The sequence below is a fragment of the Megascapheus bottae genome, chromosome X (assembly GCF_031878675.1).
Source record: "Megascapheus bottae isolate mThoBot1 chromosome X, mThoBot2.hap1, whole genome shotgun sequence".
Taxonomy (NCBI): domain Eukaryota; kingdom Metazoa; phylum Chordata; class Mammalia; order Rodentia; family Geomyidae; genus Megascapheus; species Megascapheus bottae.
Window position 1 is genome coordinate 45,241,231 of NC_143547.1, and position 20,729 is coordinate 45,261,959.

The 20,729-nt window shown below is 41.9% G+C and overlaps 1 protein-coding gene across 1 annotated transcript in view; it reads right to left on the minus strand.

Moving 5' to 3' along the window:
* Positions 1-20,729, minus strand: part of Heph (hephaestin) — an 80,795-nt gene that overhangs the window by 55,394 nt on the left and 4,672 nt on the right. The window contains exons 4-11 of the mRNA XM_090326732.1: positions 16,999-17,211; positions 14,500-14,682; positions 12,273-12,527; positions 9,151-9,319; positions 6,295-6,431; positions 4,255-4,386; positions 2,316-2,527; positions 918-1,068 (exon numbers count right to left, since the gene is read on the minus strand). Of these exons, the coding sequence (XP_090182858.1) occupies positions 918-1,068; positions 2,316-2,527; positions 4,255-4,386; positions 6,295-6,431; positions 9,151-9,319; positions 12,273-12,527; positions 14,500-14,682; positions 16,999-17,211 (1,452 nt within the window). The remainder of the gene's footprint in view (positions 1-917; positions 1,069-2,315; positions 2,528-4,254; positions 4,387-6,294; positions 6,432-9,150; positions 9,320-12,272; positions 12,528-14,499; positions 14,683-16,998; positions 17,212-20,729) is intronic.

The window sequence follows — 20,729 nt, forward strand, 5'->3', positions numbered from 1 at the left end:
AAGCCAAACGTGTAACAAGAAGCTTTTCAAGTGGAGGACAGAGCACCACCCCGGTATGCAATCAGCTAAGTACAATGTATGTACCTGGGGAGAAAAAGTGTCCCTCTTGGCTGAAGTATGGGATATGGGACCAAGAGAAGAAGGATCCCAAACTAGAAGGTGAGCTGGGGGTGTAGCTCAGTGATAGAGGACATACCTAGCAGGCACGAGGCCTTTCAGTCCATGCCAGCTCCAACCAACAAAAATGTTTGGGCTAATGCCCAGCTTACACTTGGCACTGTCTAGAAGATGCCTTGCATACAATCCTCATTTCACAATATGTCCTTCTTGTGCTCTCCATACTGTGGAACACAGGGCACAGCACAAGAAGGGACTAAGTCCAAGAATTCCTATTTTCTTAGTTTGAATCCCTCGTCTAACCTGTCTCTTGGGCAAAGCTGATCAATTATCCAGACTACAATCCTAACTACTCAGAAGGCTGAGATCTGAGGATTATGGTTCAAATGCAGACCAGTCATGAAAAGGGGAAGTGGCACTATGGCTCAAAGTGATAGAGCTCTAGCCTTGAGATGAACAGCTCAGGGACATCATCCCTGCCCAGAGTTCAAGCCCCATGATCAACAACAAAAAAAAATCTGATCAATGACATAAATATTTCAGGGATCATTTATGCTTATTTTCAGGGTAAGATTTTCCTTGTGTGCTTGCCTAGCATGCATGAAGACCCAGGTTCGATTCCTCGGTACCACATACATAGAAAAAAGCCGGGAGTGGTGCTGAGGCTCAAGTGGTAGAGCTCTAACCTTGAGAAAACCCAAGGACAGTGCTCAGGCCCTGAGCTCAAGCCCAGGACTGGCAAAAAAAAAAGATTTTCCTTGTGCCATTTAGTTATACCCAGGGCAAAAGTAGACCCATACCATGCATCCGATTGGAGTCCTGGAAGCCTTTGACATCTGATGAGAGCAATGAGGAATCCAACATAGCAGCCTCTTGATTGATGATGTTATACCAGCTCTTGTTCTCATCCAGCACAGTGAAGAGAAGAAAGAATTCTCTATCCACCCCTTTCTGCAGGTCCGGTGGAAGAAAGCAGAGAGAGGAATGACAGTGGGTTCAGCAGTAGTGCACTGTGTAGTTGCAGACCCAGATGCTGGATCCTTTCCTATTTCCTTTCCCAGACTCAGAGCCAAGCCCACACCTCCTGCCAGAGCTGCAGTGGTTGCTAGGCAGGTTTTTCCCACAGAGCTTAAAATTGCAGATGGAAAAAGGAAGCCAGAGTGAAAGGACAAGAATAAGGGGAGGAGCCGAATGCAGTGGCTCACTCCTGTAATCCCAGTGACTCAGGAGGCAAAGATCTGAAGATCCAGGTCCAAAGCCAGCCCAAGCAGAACATGAGACTCTTATCTCCAATTAATCAATATAAAAGGAAAACTGGGGCTGTGGCTCAAGGGTTAGGGTGGTAGCCTCAGGAACAATGCCCAGGCCCAGAGTTCAAGCCCCATGACCCACAAAAAGTAAAAATAAAAAGAGGAGGCATGTCAGAAAGAGGATGGCGAGAGTGAACAGAATGTGGCAAGAGAAAGTCCTGTGGGCACTGGGGAAAGGGCTAGGAAAAGATGACTGGGAAAGCCAAGGATGGCTTAGGGGTGAAATTCAAATACAAATTTAAAGAAATAATAATAGCTACTATTTTCACCACTAGCATTTACCTAATGCACACAATGTGCCAAATGCTGTGCTAGGCATTTTATATGGGTTGTTCTCAATAATCTCACAGAAACCCAAAAAATTATCTTCCTTTATTCACCCTTTGTTTTTATAGATGAGAATATGAGGCAAAAATTTAGTAACTGGACCATGGTTGCATAGTTAGAAATATTACATACAAAAGGAGAAAAACAGGTATCCAGAGAGTCTGCACTTGTAACTCATCTTTCTTTCATTTGGCTTCTAAATAAACCTATTCTGTTTACATTTTTTTAAAAAGGAGAGAAACAAATAGTAAAGGATATTTAGGGTGAGTTTTAAGGGTCACTGAAGTGGTGAGGCAGGATAACAAAGAGAAAGAAAGGAGTGGGGTGAGAGAAATGTCACAGGAGGATAAGAACTAGGTAGGATCCCAAGCTAAGGAAGATGTGTTTATGAATTTTAAAAATAACAAGTCTAAAAAGTAGAAAGTCACCAATTATTAATTTCTGACAAAACAGCTTGCTTTGGCTTTATTTCTATTCCCTTGCTTCTAGAATGTAGATACGCTTGAATTCATATCCAGCAACCCAGCTGCAGCTCCCTTCCAGCTAATACCCTTACAACACCTGTTTGCCATCTGCACCCAAGGTGCCAGCCTTGCACACCAGCAGGGGGCCCACCAGGCCAGAATTTGTATCTCTTATAGGATCCACAGCTGAGAAGTACATCCAGGTGAGACAGGCAGGATCCTGAGCAGTGGGACCAGCATGAGGAGGGACTGTCCAGTAATATGTAACTCTCTCAAAAGGCTTGGCCACCAATCCTGAGCCCATTGAGCCTGCAGGGAAAAGCAGGAGACACATTATTCACACTGGCTAAAGTGAGGATCATTGGATCCAACGACAGACGATAAGGACTGCAATTTTTTGGAGCAGCAGCAGCATGGCATACTGAATACTGAAAAGAGCCTGGTCTAGGAATTAAGATACTAGACTTTGATTTCTGCTTGTACCGTGAGTTGCTATTTCACTTGGGGGAATTTCAATTTCCTTAGAGTTCAATTTTCTTAAATCATAGGACCTCAGGATTAAAAGGGATAGACCTAAAAGTCCATGACACTCATCTCCTATTAATCACCAAAAAAGCCACAATGGAATCTGTGGCTCACATAGTAGAGTGCTAGCCTTCAGCAAAATAGCTCAGAGACAACACCCAGGCTCTCAGTTGAAGTCCCAGGACCAGTACAAAAAATCATTAAAAAAAAAAAGAAGTGAAGGGCTAGGTATCAGTATTTCACACTTGTAATCCTAGTTACTTGAGAAACCAAGGCAAGGGAGAGACTGGTTCAAGAGCATCCCAAGCAGAAAACCTCACAACCCCCTTTTTCTTATCCCATAACTGCACGCAGTATGCATGCCTGCCAATCTAAAGTACAACGGAGGCTGATATAGGGAGGACCACAGTTCCAGGTTCAATCTGGGCAGAGAAGTCCACAAGACTACAGCTCAATGAAGGAAAGCTGAATGCAATGTCAGACACCTGTCATCCCAGCAACAATGGAAAGCCTAAAATAGGTGGATTTTAATCTTTACACATGCCCAGACTAAAAGCAAGACCCCATCTCAAAAACAACAATCACAAAACAGGACTGAAGTGACACTGGTAATGGCCTAGTAAGTGTGAGGTCTAGAGTTCAATTCCTAGCACTGCTTAAAAAGTGAGGGGAAGAAAATACACTTATGGCTTTTCCAGCCAAAAGTGGCAATGTGGCTCAAGTGGTAGAGAGCTAGCCTTCAGAAAGCTCAAGGATAATGCTCAGGCCCCGAGTTCAAGACCCAGGACTGGCAAAAAAGGGAGGAGGGGTGCAGAAGTTAAGACTGTATTAAGAGAAAGTGAATTTCATTTAAATGCATTGTACATTTGGATGGAAATATCACAGTGAAACTGCTTTGTGAAAAAAAAAATAATTGGGGGCCAGGAGTATAGCCTAATTGTAGAGTGCTCACCTAGCATGCCTGATGCCCTGGGTTCTATTCCTCAGTACCACATACTCAGAAAAAGCCAGAAGGTGCTGTGACTCAAGTGGGAGAACACTAGCTTTGAGCAAATGTGTTCAAAAACAGTGCCTAGGCCCTGAGTTCAAGGCCCAGACCTGGCAAAAAAAATTAATTTATGGCAAAAAGCTATACATAAACTTACTAACCCTTATCTTCAAATATAAACATGTTTACAAGCACAGACAAAAATATACATCAAACTGTCCATGGCAATTTCTAATAAGACTACATGTAAATATAATTTTTTAATTTGTTGCTGAGAATTCAATCCAGAACACTGGGTATGTTAGGTACCAACTCCCACTGAGCCTCATTTCCCACCCCTAAACATGTTTTTAAAAGGCTTTCGCTTATTATTGAGCCTAGCTCTGATTCACGAGGATACCATCCTTCATTCTGCCCCATCAAACATAATATCCCATTCTCCCTCCAAACCCCCCATTTCCTTCTCCCCCAAGACCTCTGTACTCATTAACAGCCCCCATTCATGAAGAATTTGCCTGCTCACCATTATTGTACACTGTGCCCTCGCTGTCTTTCGTGTAGAAGACCCCATGCGGCTGCAAGCTGAATGGCTGTGAGGCTCGGTTGTGGAAATCCACCTGGATAGTGTCACCTACCTCAGCCCGGATCACCGGCCCTAGGGAATGGAAAGGAGAGACAGTGAAAATGAGAATGAGAATGAGCCAGTTGCCCATGGCCTATGCCTAAAATCCTAGGGACTTCTGCCTCCTGAGGATTGCAGTTCAAAGCCACTGCCAGAAGGGAAGTCTATGAGACTCTTATCTCCAATTAACTACTAAAAAGCCAGAATTGGAGCTGTGGCTCAACGTGGTAGAGCATTAGCCTTGAGCACAAAAGGCCCAGACCCTGAGCTCAAGTGATAGGATCAGAAAAAAGAGACAATGAAGGAATGAAGGGGAGGAAGGAAGAAGGAAAGAAAATAGAAGTGAAGGTAAGTGCATACAGTAGAGTACTCTTCAGTTCAAAATAATGACAGTCCATTCCAACTATATTACTATTTAGAGTTATTGAAAGTACTATAAAATTATCTCATATTGATTCTTAGGGATCATCTTATTTTTTATACTCAAGGATCATTTTCAAGCATACATGGCAGGAGTCATTACCTCCATTTCACAGATAAGGAAATGTAAACCCAGAGAGGTAGAATTATAGAACTGACCAAATTCAGATGGCTGCAGAGGCATAACCTAAGAGCAGGACTTTCTCTGACTGTCAAATGCCTGAAACCATTGTCTAAGCTCCCATGGCGGCATCTCCTGACAGGTCTTACCTAAAACCTCAGCTCACCTCACTCTTAACCCTATTCCTTTTTTTTGCCAGTCCTGTGGCTTGAACTCAGGGCATGGGCACTGCCCTTGGGCTTTCTCAAGGCTACTGCTATACCACTTGCACCACAGCACCACTTCTGGCCTTTTCTATGTCTGTAGTACAAAGCAATCGAACCCAGAGCTTCATGCATGCTAGGCAAGCACTTTACCACTAGGCCACACTCTTAGCCAGCCGTGGGTTCTTAGATTGGCTTTCAACATAGGTCAGAGTTTCTAGCTTGGTTTCAACACATACTGCATCTACCTCTGCTCGAAGACTGGGTATCCGCACTAAACCCCAGTCAATTAAAAACTCCATCCTGGGCCAGGAGTTTGGCCTAGTGGTAGAGTGCTTGCCTAGCATGCATGAAGACCCGGTTCAATTCCTAGGTACCACATACATAGAAAAAAGCCAGAAGTGGTGCTGAGGCTCAAGTGGTAGAGCTCTAGCCTTGAGGAAATCCGAGGACAGTGCTCAGGCCCTGAGCTCAAGCCCAGGACTGGAAAAAAAAAACTCCATCCTATTCATCACCATCTCTCTTTCCCAGAGAGGACTCATTTTCTTCATGACATCTCCCTGTGCAGCTAACATAAAACCTGGTGGCCATTTTCAGACATAGAATCAATTAGCACATACTATTCCCAGAATATGGCTCATTACATTATTTTCATTTCCAAATTTTCTTGTATTTTAACTATTTTATGTCCCAGTTCCACCTAGAAAATAAACCACATCTAACCTTTCTATATTCTATACCCTTCAATACTGTGGTTCCAACCACTAGACAACCGGAAGTGACGTAGTGGCTCAAGGGGTAAGCCTTGAGCGGAAGAGCTCAGGGATAACCTCAGGCCCAGAGTTGAAGCCCCACAACCAACAAATAGTAACAATAATAATAATAATAATAATAATGGTAATGATGAACCGGGCGTTAGTGGCTCATGCCTGTAATCCTAGCTATTCAGGAAGCTAAGATATGAGGGTGACAGTTCAAAGCCCACCAGGGCAGGATAGTCTGTGAAAGTCTCCAGTTAACCACTAAAGGCCAGAAATGGTGCTGTGACTAGAACACTAGCCTTGAGCACAAAATCTCAGCAACAATGCCCAGGAGCCGAGTTTAAGCTCAAGGATTGGCACGCGCGCGCACACACACACACACACACACACACACACACACACACACACACACCATCATAATCATCATCATCCTTACCCAAGATTCCAAGATGTTTATCTTCCTCTAGCTTCACCTTGTCAGTGAATGATCCATCCTGGAAAGCTTCATATCGAACTTTCCAGTAACTACCTCCAATCCGGGTAGAGTTCTTCTGGAAGAATTTATCTGAGGCACTTGCACATAAGGTCAAAAAAATATTATTTCAGTGAGTTTCAAACGGACCCCCATCTCAACCATATTGCCACCAGGTTATGGATCTTTATGGTTAAGAGAACTTTGGAGATTATCTAGGATAACTACCACCAGCGAAGATGCCTCTTCTGGAGACACCATCACTGAGAAATCTACAGCTAATGCTTGAATCTTACAAAAGACAGGGAAGTTATTACCAAGAAGGTAATCCCTCCAACTGCAAGGTATTTGAAGGAGTAAGTCGAGTTTTGTCCCCATAATTGTAGTCCTGTGTACCTTAAGTTTGAGATTGAGTGTGCATATGTGGCCTTTTGTGGCCATCCTTAGTCAAATGCCACTTTTATCTAGATAGGGTATAAATGGGCACCCTTGAAGAACAAGAAAAATGAATGGGTAATGCACCATCTATCTGGCAAAAATCATGTAACCCTTCTATTAATTACAATAAAAAATATATGAAAAAAATGAATGGGGTGAAACCACTGATGGATGGAGTGTGGTTAATGGAGGACAGGATGTGAAGAGATGCTAATATTTTATGGAATGCTACTGTTGTTAAAATGCTGAATCTATGTGCATAGAGCTTTATATAATCAAGACCTCCACTCCTCAGTTTCCCTGGCATCTTTCTGCCTGAATCAAGGAGAATCTGAGAAGAGAAGCACCTGACCTGGCAACACCATAATCTTAATTAGTAGAGTTTCTCTTTACAGTAGGCTAGAATATTCTTGTTTAAAATTCTATATACCAGAACCAGTTTTGCTTTCTTTTTTGTTCCTTAATCAAGCCTACTTTCAGCTAAGTGTGATGGTGCACACCTGTAATCCACCCACATGTAGCCCTCTCCATGTAGTCTCATCTACACGGGAGGTGGAGGTGGGAATTATCTTGAGTCCACAAGTTCAAGGTCAACTTGTGCAATATAGGGAGAACCAGTCTCAAAACAATAATCTTCAGTTTAATATGAAAGCCTAGTAAATAAATAAGCCAATATGGAAATTCTAGATGGCACCCTAAAATGCAAATAGCAATTTAAATTTCTTTCTTTTCTTTTTTTTTTTTGCCAGTCCTGGGGATTGAAATGAGGGCCTGGGCTCTGTCAAGGATAGCACTCTAGCACTTGAGCCACTGCACCAATTCTGGCTTTTTTTATGTACGTGGTACTAAAGAATTGAGCCCAGGGCTTCATGCATGCTAGGCAAGCACTCTACCACTAAGCAACACTCCCAGCCCACTAATTTAAATTTCTTGCAAACGCACTCAGTTGCTTACTACTGAAAGAATAAGCATGATAAAGATGCTCAAGGACCCTTCCTCCTTGTTATCTATCAAGTGATTTTCTGTGAAGGAACTGGCCTCACCAATTTCCCAATGAACTGATATAATAAGGCCTTGCAACTAAGTAGAGCACTGCCTTCCTGCACTATCATCTCCACCGCTGGGTCAGGGAGAGCCCAGGAGAACTTGGAGAAATTCCTCCAAAAGGATGTGTGGAATAGCTACAGAGTGCTTGTTATACCTCTGCTCTAATGCCTCCTTCAGATTACAAAAAAAGAACATAAGGTGGTAAATGATGGATATAATAAAGAACAGCTGAAGAACAGATGCTTTAATTAATGACTTTCCTTTGTGAACATGGTCGTGGATTACAACAGGACCAACCTCTCAACCAGTGCTTGGAGCTCTTACTAGAGATATGACATAACTTTGAAACATAAACTTTAAACAGGCATTGAAATAGAGGGACAAGTTATTTATTTTTTCTTTCGTTTGCCCCGCCCCCCTAGGATTTAGCCCCTGTTCTCACTGTATCTGATTTGTTACCTGGTGTATTATATCTACATTTACTTGAATTAGGGAAGGAAAGGAAAAAAATTGTAAGACAAAGGACAAAGTGTCAACCAATACAACAGCAATACTCACAAGAAAACATGTTAGAAATGAGCTTTTCAACACAGAGGGGCAGAGAATGAGGGAATGGGAGGGTGAAGTGGGAGAAAAACATGGAAAGGGTTAATAATGTTTGGCAAGAAAGGTACTCACTACCTTACATATGTAACTAACCCCTATATACATCACCCCGACAATAAAATTAAGTTTTTAAAAAATGGTGAACAAATGCAGCCCGAAATGCAGTACTCACTCGAAATTATGTTGAAAGTGAACTATGCAACTTTTGAATGGGAAGGAAGGGAAACAGTGGGAGAGAGCAAGGGAAAGGGTGACCCTGTCCAGAAAGAGATGTATTTATTAACTGACTTATGAAACTGTAACTCCTCTGTGCAGCATATTATCATATGAGCAATTAAAAATACAATATAGGGACTGGGAGTTTGGCCTAGTGGTAGAGTGCTTGCCTAGAATGCATGAAGACCCAGGTTCAATTCCTCAGTACCACATACATAGAAAAAGCCGGAAATGGTGCTGAGGCTCAAGTGGTAGAGCTCTAACCTTGAGAAAGTCCAAGGACAGTGCTCAGGCCCTGGGCTCAAGCCCAGGACTGGCAAAAAAAATACAATATAGGAAAATAAACTTGCTACCTATTAATACCAGGGAGCAAGTTCTCCCAGAAGTCCATATGAACATGGGTAATAGTATGCCAGCCAGCCAATAAGTTTGATCCTCTAGTGAAACAAGAGATTGGGGAGGTGATGAATTGGTTTTTGGGCAGAGTAGGAAGAAGGAGCCTCTGCCCCTTACCTTCCTGGCTCTCTCAAACTCTTCCCAGTACTCCCATCACGCCCCAAAGGGCCATAGTCCCATCGAATCTCATTAGCCTGAATAAAGTACTTTCGAACATTGCCTGTGAGCTGGCGGACAGGAGGAGCTGCGGAGCAAGACTTGACTTCGTAGAGGGCCTGCATACCACCTGGAAGAAGAAAAAAAAACATAGCTGGTCCCACTCAACCAGGATTTCTACATGGAGGATTCTACTTGTTCCTTCTCCTGGTGTTCTCGCCTACCCTCCATTAGTCTCTTGACCCCTGTACCAAATAGGTCGCTTCCTTTCATTCCTTAAGAGCCTGGCTGGGAGAAAGCAAGCTCATTTAGGAATTTAGTATCTCTGCCTACTCCATACCACCACTGACACATTTACCAGATCCTCATTGTTGCCTCCACAAAGAGCTCGCATTGTAATAGCATCAGAGACTTAGGTCAGGAGAACTGAGTTAAAGCTTGACCATGACCACTATACTTTGCTCAGCAGGCAAGTCACTTCCTCAATCTGAGCTTCTTTCCTTTGGAAATCCATATCATGGGATTGGTGGGAACATCAATTCTAAAAGAGTAAAATTGTTTATAAACTGAAAAGTTCCTAAAATGAGCCATCCACCATATATGGAAATGAAACTCCAAGCTATTGCCTAAAGGATACAAACATGTCATCAAATGTGGAATGCCATAAGTGGTACTGTCTATATTTCCTTAGCAACTTATGCAGGTCTTTCAGCTGCATTATTTTATTTGATTCTCACAAGATATCCAGGAGATTAAAAATTCTGTGTTAAAAGTCTAAAAGGAAAGGAAGGGCTGTTAGATTTTTATTGAAATAAATGTGTCAACTCCTGCATCAAGTGCTTTACATTTTATCTCAATCCATCTCCCCCCAAACTCTGTGAAACACACTTTTCATATCCCCTGTTGAAAATGAAGAAAAAAATATTTAGTGATTTGCCCAAGATTGTAAAGGTAGTTACTGGTTGAGCTGACATTTAAGTTCTCATCCCTTAAGTACAACCCTTGAGCTCTCATTTTCTTCTGCTCATTATCTTGCTCATATCACCCTTCGAACCTCCAAGATTTCAATTCACATTAAGTCTCTGAAACCTCATTACAGTTTGTGAAGTATGTATCAAGACTTACCGAACATAGTTAAGCAAGCAGAAGAAGTAGGATTTGAATGTAGGATTGCCTAGTTCCAATATTGATGCTTGTTGCATTAATTGTGGTACATCCACTCTTTTACCCAGACATATTTGAGACCAAGTACAATCCTAACTGATAAAGCACACTTAATGGACATCTATTGACTCAAACCTACTACCCAAGATTCATTATCTAATCCTACACTTTAGCTGCTCACATAACCACTTTTACATATTCACATACTTTTCTAATACCCTAATTCATCATACATTAAATAATTCTGGAAAAGTAACAGCAGAGGATAAGTTTAGAGATATCCTATTTTATAGAGATGACAAATGAGTGAGCCAGAGAAATGGAGAAAGACTTGCCCAAAGTCATATAAAATAAGTCCACTTTATTTATAGATTTACTACATATGCTTCTGACCAACCACAGTTTAAAAAAATTTCTGATTCTTTTTGAAATTCCCACCATGCATTACATAATTCAATTGATTTGAAAACTCTGTCACTTCCGCCTCATTGTCAGTTGTGCTTAAATCCTAGTGGGATGTGCTGAGTGTTTCTATGCCATTATTTAATTCTGTGAGAAATCTGTCTCCCAAAAAGCAAATGGACTCAATAGCAAAGCAAAACTTACAGTGTTCCTCATAAGCCAAAAATGGATGCATGATGCAATTAAGTAACAAAATGAAGCCAGTAGATCCGTTGTAAGATGGCATGCCTTTAGCAGAAGTCAGGTAGCATTATGGGAAAAATAAGTCAAGCATCTATAGTATAGCACTAAACTTTATACATTATGTACATTCATGGGATTTTTTTCTCAACGGCACTCTCCTTGGAGTCATCAACATATAGATACCAAGGTGTTGGGGGCCGAGTAACGCCATGTCTAATGATTTTCTGCTGAGGCTTGTAGTAGGGATAAAACACGTGGACCTCTTTGTCCTGTCCATCTTGTATACTGATAGGCTCCCTCACCCAATATAAGGAGGAGGGATTTAGGGAATAGAGAGAGACAGATCTTCCTGCCTTGATGAAGCTGCGTGGCGTCTCTGTCCGTGCTCCAGGGTAAGAAGGCTGAGTGCAGGAGGACAGTGGGCCCCTTCCTCTCGCGGCTTGGCCTGGTCGGGGTGTGTCTTTTCCCCATCCCCCCTACTAGTAGAGAGGGACCGGGAACAAAGGACCCCCACACCAAGGTTCCACTGCATTGTGTTCATAAGATCTGAGTCTACATATCAAATCTTCTAACCACTTATCTAGTACTCTACCACTGCCTCACATGTTTTTCATCCTCTTGGATATTCCTCAATGTATTATGCACTCTAACCATTTCTTCTCTTAGCTATGTTAACCTATGATTACTTAGATCCACTGCCCTTACATTTATCCTTCACTACTTAATCTACTGTCCTTAATGTCTCCCTTGCTTTCTGTGTATTAGACCTTCAGGTTTCAGTTAGAATTTTCAGAGGAAAAAAAGAGTAACTTAAATGTCTACCTGTCCATTCCAAGGCAACTTTGTATGCAAGTTAAGGAAATCTAGGGCCGGGAGTTTGGCCTAGTGGTAGAGTGCTTGCCTAGCATGCATGAAGACCCGGGTTCGATTCCTTGGTACCACATACATAGACAAAAGCCGGAAGTGGTGCTGAGGCTCAAGTGGTAGAGCTCTAGCCTTGAGAAAGTCCAAGGATAGTGCTCAGGCCCTGAGTTCAAAATCAGGACTGGCAAAAAAAAGATAAGGAAATCTAAATCCAGAAAAATGTGATTAACATTACTTAGCAAGTTTGTGGCAGTGCCAAGAAAGAAACTACCCTGACTTATGTCTAGTGTTTCACTATACCCAGAATGTAAACTGGAAGACTATCTTATTGTTTCAAGCCAGAAACCCAGCACTCTGTTGACCTTAATAATGTCACTTACAATCTAAACATAATAAATATTAGATCTTACTTTGAAGATGACTGTTCACTTGACAGCTAATTAGCCAAGTGCCAGGCTCCTGGGGTACCATCTCAGCTGTCACAAAGGTGGCAGGGAAGATGTTGGCCACATCTGTGCGGTGTCCACGAGTAGTCAGCATCTGTCCATGGAAGAAAGCTGTGTGGACATCCACTTCATTGCCCATTCCAAACAAGTGCCAGGCTACACGCTTCTGTGAACACATACTCAGCTCTGGTAAGTTCCCAAAGACAAAGCCATTGATTGCTACAAAAGAAACATCAGAGGTAATAAAGTATTAGAAAATGGCAGACAGAAATCGAAAAGTCTAGCCAGAACAGGCACTAAAGTCTGTGAGATTCTTATCACCAATTAACCACCAGAAAACCAGAAGTGGCGCTGTGGCTCATGGGGTATGGCAGTAGCCTTGAGCTGAAGAGCTCAGGGACAACACCCAGGCCCAGATTCAAGTCCCTTGACTGACCAAAAAAAAATTTTTAAAAGAAATGGTAGAAATCCAACACTGGTGGCTCACGCCTGTAATCCTAGTTACTCAGAATGCTGAGATCTAAGGACTCTTGTTGTGGAAAAGAAAAGACCATGAGACTCTTACCCCCATTAAACACCAAAAAAGCTATAAGTGTACATGTGGCTCAAGTGGTAAGATGCTAGCCTTAAGCAAAAAAAAATTTTTTTTAATAGTAAAAATTCAACCACAGCACTCAGGCCCTGAATTCAAGCCTGTAACAAAAAAAATGAGAAAGCCTTACCATATATCAAAATAAGATGATGTTTAAATGGCCTGGCACCATGGCTCACGCCTTTAATCCTAGATACTCAGGAGGCTGAGATCTGAGGATTGAGGTTCAAAGTCTGCCTGGGCACAAAAGACCTGAGACTCTTGTCTCCAATTAACCTCTAGAAAACGGGAAGTGGGGCTTGGCTCAAGGGTAGGGTGGTAGCCTTAAGCTGAAGACAACACCAAGGCCCAGGGAAGGGTTCAGGGATAACGCCCAGGCTGAGATCAACCTCCATGACCGCCCCCCACACACAAAATGATGCTTTAAACAGCATGCTATACTAACTATATACATTATCTCACTCTTTTGTGCTGGTACTGAGGCTTGAACTCAGAAACTCCTGTGCTCCCCTTGCTTTCTGACACAAGGCTGGTACTCTACCACTTGAACCACATCACCAATTTTCACCTTTCTGCTGATAATTGGACAGAAGAATCTCGGTGATTTTTCTACTCAGGATGGCTTTGAACTGTATTCCTTATATCTCATCTTCCTGAATAGCTAGGACTTCATATGGAAGCCATTAGCAGATGACTAGACATTATTTCATTTAAATGCTACAAATAGCTCCGGGAAATAGGCAAAAATCATTTGTCTTAATTTTTTAAATTAGAAAAGTAAGGGTCAGTAAGGTGAAAATATTTCACTCCAAATACCACAGTTATTAAGTGGTAAAGTCAATGTTGAAAACCAGCAATGGACAAACTCACGGATATGGGGTTATTTTGCACGCTCATCTTTCCTATCTAGTTGGTTTCCTTCTAAAGTGTCCACAGGACAAATGTCACATTAGTTGACTAATTACCTTAGCTGTCATAATCAATTGCTATAAGACCCAAGAGAAACTTGAGCTGTATAAACTATATTTTATAACTTCCCTCTTAGTTTTCAGCAATCCTTGGTGCTGTCTTCTTGGAGCCCACCCCTGCTGGCAAAAGTAAGCAAATTGCTTCCTTCATTAATAAACACAAAATCAACTTAATTTTACAAGACCAGTGCTCTAACACCTGAGCTATGGAACCAACCACTAAAATCAACTTAAAAAACAAAACAAAACAGTTCTGTGCTCATGCTTTGAGGCTTTCGTGCCTTTACTTTATTTTAATGTAATTAATATAGACATAAACCAAATGCACCATAGGAAGACTATAGGCCAGTTAGCAGGAAAGCAAATATTTCTTTCCACAAAGTTAGAGAATTGTTTCAAATTTGCAAGGTTTTCAAAGCAAAAGCAAGGGTTAAAATTTTAGCTTACCATTTATCTGACCCATAATGGAAACTGATGTCCTCACAAAATAAAACAGAAATGTCATTGAGTCTGGGGTCCTTGTACATGCACAAAGGACACATGATATGAAAGCACCCACCAAATCCTAGGTACAGAGGAAACTGTTTACCAAGGTCCACAGTCACAATGTAACCACTTTCTCCCAGCTCACCATGCATCCTGTTACTTTCCTGAAAGTCTTCATCTTCTTTGTCCACTGAAGCTGGTTCTGTGCAAAAAGTAATAATGTTCTCATCAATGTGCCAACTAAGGTTCTCATCTATCACACTGAAGAGCAAAAAGAAATTGTGGTCCACATCTTGCCGCCGAGGAGGAGAGTTTCCACCCAGGGTTCCTAGGGCAAGAATGAAATGTACCCTTAATAAATTAGAACATATATAAAAGCATATATAACACAAACATACTAGCTAAAAGTATGAGATATTTGTGGGGAGATTCAAATGGGGGATTCCAAGTCCTTTGAACAACTAACTTACAGTTTACCCAAACATGTATGAAGAATCTGGAACATGGGTTGGAGGGGTTACAGTGGGAGTTAGACAGGTAAATGGAAGTAGTAGAAAGGGTGTGATCAATAGACATATATGAAAATAGGACTAGGTAACTCAAGAGGGTGAGTGAGGTTGTTAAAGACAGGACAGAATGCTGATGGGGTGAAATTGATCAAGATGTACTGTACTCATAAACTATTATATTGAATGGAAAGAAAACTTTGTACAACTATTTAACAACAATAAAAAAAGAGAAAAGAATGATATCCTTGGGAATCTCCTTTCCTTAGCAACATAAACTGCAAGGGGGACATCTAACAATGAATAGGAAGAAATGAGAGGGAATGGCCTGGAGTGTGGCCTAGTGGTAGAGCATTCTCCTAGCAGTCACAAAGCCCTGGGTTTGATTCCACGGTACCACATACACAGAAAAAGCCAGAAGTGGTGGTGTGGCTCAAGCAGTAGAGTGCTGGCCTTGAGAATGCTGAAGGTCAGTGCCTAGGCACTGAGTTCAAGCCCCCGGACTGGCAAAAAAAGAAAAAGAAAGGTGAGGGAGCCTTAAAAAATCTGCCAGCAACAGAAAAACAGATGGGGGCCTTCTTATGCTACTTCTCACTTCTCAAATTTCTGGATGAAAATAACAAAGTTGAACCCATGACTTCAAAATGGAATCTATAAGACCTAGACTATTTCCTTCCCACTCTCCTGATCTGCCTTCAACCTACTACTTGTACCTGACTACATGCGTGCAACCCTCTGATCTTCAGGCTTGTCTAATTAATTACTCCTTGAATACACCTCATTCCAAATTCAGTTTTCAATCCTGAGAGCCAGACTCTCAATCCATATCTAAATCTATACCATATCCCTCCGTACAAAATGATTTGCCACCCAGCATAAAAATGTTGGAGGGTTTTTTTTTGTTTTTGGAGTTTTTTTAGTGCAAGTCTGAGGCTTGAACTCAGGACTTAGGTACCGTCCCTGAGTTTTTGTACTCTAGGTTAGCACTCTACACTTAAGCCACAGCTCTACTTCAAGCTTCTGGGGATATATAATTGGAGATAGGAGTCTCACTAACTTTTGTTTTTGCCAGTCCCGGGGCTTGAACTCATGGCCTGAGCACTGTCCCTGGACTTTTCTCAAGGCCTAGGTGCTCTACAACTTGATCCACATCACCACTTCCAGCGTATTCTATGTATGTGGTAGCAAGAATTCGAACCTGGGTCTTCGTGCATGCTAGGCAAGCACTCTTACCACTAGGCCAAACTCCCGGCCCCCCTCACTGAATTTTATGATCAGGCTGGCTTTGAGGTATATGTCTCAGATCTCAGCCTCCAGAGTGGCTAAGAGTAGAGGTGTGCACTACCAGTGCCTAGCTGTAAGAATAATTTTAAGTTTCAAAAGTAAATTAAGGGGGCCGGGAGTTTGGCTTAGTGGTACAGTGCTTCCCTAGCATCCATGAAGACCCAGGTTCAATTCCTCAGTACCACATACATAGAAAAAAGCTGGAAGTAGAAAGCAAGAAGTTAATAAATAAAATTATTAAAAGTTAAAGTCAGTCAGGAGTTTGGCCTAGTAATAGAGTGCTTGCCTAGCATGCATGAAGACCCAGGTTTGATGTCTCACTACCACATATGTAGAAAAAGCCAGAAGTGGTGCTGTGGTTCAAGTGGTAGGGCTCTTGTCTTGAGAAATGCCAAAATCGGTGCTCAGGCCCTGAGTTCAAGTACCAGGACTAGCACAATGAATGAATGAATGAATGAATGAATAAATGAATAAATAAATAAATATTTTTAGGAATCAAATTAAGAAACAAGAAAAGCAGAGGTGTGGCTCAGGAGGTAGAGTGCCAACCTTCAGCAAAAATGCTAAAGGATTTAACTCAGATCCTGAGTTGAAGCATCTACATACACACAAAGAAAATAGAAAAATCCTTTGTATGTTTTTCATTTTGTTTCATGTTTAAATAAGAAAAGATAATGAAATAAGAAAAGAAATAATGGTACAAAGGGAGTTTGGCAGGGTTTTCCTTGCTATCAAATAAGGATACTGAATTAACAGTCCTCAGGCGATTGCCCAATATAAAGGTAGTTTAACTATATGACCCCTTCCCCCACACAACTCAAACTACAGCCATAGCCCATTCTTGAGGCCTGTACCTCTTTTACAGGTGATGAGGGGTCCAATGAGGCCAGTGGCAATGTCTCGTGGAGCATCTACATGAGAATGGTAGATCCAAGTGAGGCATGCTGGGTCAGCATTAGTGGGTGCATGGCCTTCTGGAACAGTCCAATTGTAGATATGGATGCCTCCCGGGGGAACGGAATCATCAGCTTTCATGTGTCCAGAAGAGCCATCGGGATATAGGGATCCTAAAAAATGAAATCACAAATTCCTAGTACTAGGGTGAACGGATGTGTGGTAGATATAGAAGCCAAATGAGGTCAGATATAGGATATCTAAGTCCACTCTTGAGGAACATAGAATTCTAAAGTTCTCAAAAGTATTCTCACCCTAGTCTTCACATCAACAATGAGTGAGAACAAAGAGCTGGTGGATCACACTTGTTATCTTAGCAATTCCGAAGGCTGAGATCTGAGGATTGCCATTTGAAGATGGTCCATTAAGGAGAAATGGCCTCTTCCCATGGCTCTCTCCCTGTACACCCTCTAAGTCCCCACCAAGCACCTGTAACCAAGGTAACAGGCATTCCTGGGGAAGTAAAAGGTCCCTCAGGCTCTGATTTCTCCATCCTTTGAGGTCATCTCCGCATCTGCCCTCACCTATACAAATCTGTCACCCCCTGACATCGTACATAAGCCCTCTTGCTCCACATCCCTCCATCATATGCCAGTAGGCAGTTTGTGTTCTCTCTCTGCCCTCCCTCCCTCTCTCTTCTCTCTTCTTGCTTTCTCCCTCACCTCTCCCCCTCTCTCCCCCTTCTCTCTTTTCTCTTGAACCACATGGTAGTTTCCTTTTAGCAATCCTTACAGAAGCTAGCCAGAGCAGGAAAGTCTTAACATTCTTATCCAGTACTAGAGCTGTGGTACCAGTTATAGAGCTCTAGCCTTGAGGACAAACATTCAGGACAGCACCCAGGAGCTGAGTTTAAGGCTTTGGACCAGTGCTCATGCACGTGAGCACACACACACACACACACACACACACACACACACACACACACACACACACACACACTGATGAACACAGAGATAAAAACCAAATGGCCAAGTTATCTGAGTCTAGCTGATTCTCCAGCTTCAAAAGTGCTGAGATTTGATTATAGATGTGTATAACTACATCAAGCCCCTATTTTGAGATACATGATGTGTTATTATTGAGCATATTCGCATGGTTGTATTATACAACAGCAGAACTTGTTCTTATCTGATTGTGCCAGTGTTCCAGTTGAGCAATTTTTCTCCAGTCCCCCTCTGCTCTTAAATTCTATGAAATCAGCCTGTTTTAGATTCCACACCAGTGAAATCATATGATGCTTATCTTTCTGTGTCTGACTTATTTAAAATAACACAAACATCCCCTTGTTAATCTATGTTGTTACAAAAGACAAGATTTCATTTCTTTGTGTGTGTGTCTGTGTGCAGGTCTTGGGATGAGCTTTTCAGATCAAAGCTATCACTCTAGCACCTGAGGCTATCAATTGCAAGTAGTGCTATAGCTCCACTTCCGGCATTTTGGTAATTAATTTTAGGTAAGAATCTTGGACTTTCCTGCCTAGTCTCTCTTGGAATAGAAATCCTCAGATCTCAGCCTCCTGAATAGCTAGGATTGAATGAACCACTAGCACCTGGACTAATTCTTCTCTTTCTTTCCTTCCTTCTTTCTTTCCTTCCTTCCTTCCTTCCTTCTTTCTTTCTTTCTTTCTTTCTTTCTTTCTTTCTTTTTCTTCCTTGGGAGTCGTGGGGCTTGAATTCAGGGTCTAAGCACTGTTCCTGGGCCTTTTTGTGCTCAAGGAGCTATTGCTCTACCACAGTGCCACTTACAGCCTTCTCTGAGTATTTTATTGGAGATAAGAGTCTCACAAACTTTCCATCCCTGGCTGGGAACTGAACTATGATCCTCAGAACTCAGTCTCCTGTGTAGCTAGGATTACAGGCCTGAATCACTGATGCCTGGCTATAAATTTATTCTTTTTAACTGTGAATAGAGTCAGGCACTATAATCCTAGCTACTCAGGAGACAGAAATCTGAAGATTGAAATTAACTACCAAAAGCCAGAAGTGAACCTGTGACTCAAGTAATAGAGCAACAGTCTTTTTTTTTGTCAGTCATGGAACTTGAACTCTGGGCCTGGGCACTGTCCCTGAGCCCTGTTGCTCAAAGCTACTGTCCTATCCCTTGAGCCACAGTGCCACTTCTGATTTTCTGGTGGTTCATTGCATACAAGTGTCTCACCGACTTTAGCTCCTGGCCTGGCTTTGAACTGCGGTCCTTAGCCTCCTGAGTAGATAGGATTACAGGCGTGTGCCACCACACCCAGCTGAGCAACAATCTTGAGCATAGAAAGCTAAGGAATAGAGCCCAGTCCCTGAGCATAAGCCCCAGCACTGGAATAAAACAAAGGTATATAATATTCCATTTTGTATATACACCATGTTTTTTTCAGTGATAGAGATAGAACCCAAAGCATTGTTCATGCTACACAAGTTCTATATTTCCCAAACATTTTCAGACCTACTCCAATTTTCTTTGTCTACTAGTGTACAGATGAACCTTTAGAGAACGTATTGTGACTAGTGTTGAAGTATTAATAGAAGTTCTGGTGTCACTTCAACATGCTGATTTCATTTCATGTGGGCATATATGTAATATTGGGAATGCTGCTCAATAGAACAGCTCAATTTTCAGTTTATTGAGGAACTTCCATACAATTATGTAATGACTATGAATTTATACTCCCAACAACCATGTATAAAGGTTTCCCTTTCTCTGTTTCATCATCATTAACTGGGATGGTCTGATTGCCTTTTTTAGTTTCACCACTCACTGTTGTAAGTATTAGAGCCAAGGGGCCTGAAATAATGGGAATCCAGAAGAGTAAACTAAATGCCCTCTTTGTGTGTGTGTATGTGTGCTACAACTTAGGGCTGGAATTTAATCCTTGCTCACTGTCCCTGAGCTTTTCTGATTAATGCTAGCAGCACTATCTACCACTTGAGCCGCAGTTCCATTTTTGCCTTTTTGATGGATAATTGGAGATAAGTCTCACAGACTTTCCAATCTCAGTCCTCAGATTTCAGCCTGCTGAGTAGGTTGGATTTCAGCAATGAGCCACCCGTGTCTGACATAATGCCCTCTTAAGAAAAACAAAATTATGGGGAAAGGAAAGGGGGACAAAAGCATGAGAAGGGGTATCAAGGTTTGAGAAGTAATGTACCCATTACTTGACAAATGTAACTGTAATCCCTCTACATATTATTCCGACAATAAAATACAATAAAAAAGAAAAACACAATTACATGTGTGTATGTATTTGTATGTGTCTGTGAGAGAGAGAGAGAGAGAGAGAGAGAGAGAGAGAGAGAGAGAGAGAGAGAGAGAGAATGTTCAGGTTCTGAGACTTGAGTCCAGAGCCTGTATTCTCTCCCTGAGCTACTATACTAACACTTTAACCACCATTCTACTTCCACTTGTTTGGCTGTCAGATATAAGTCTCTCGGGAACTTTCCTGCTCAGGTCTAGCTTTGAACCATAATCCTCATTTTTCACCCTTCATAACAGCTAGGGTGACAGGCAAGGCAGGAGGTTTTTTTTTAAGATTGTGGCATAACACTACATTACATTCATAGCACACTTTCCTTTTCAAAGCATATTCAAATATTCAGTGGAAATGCCAAACAGTTCCTTGTGGATGAAAAGAGAATTGTAT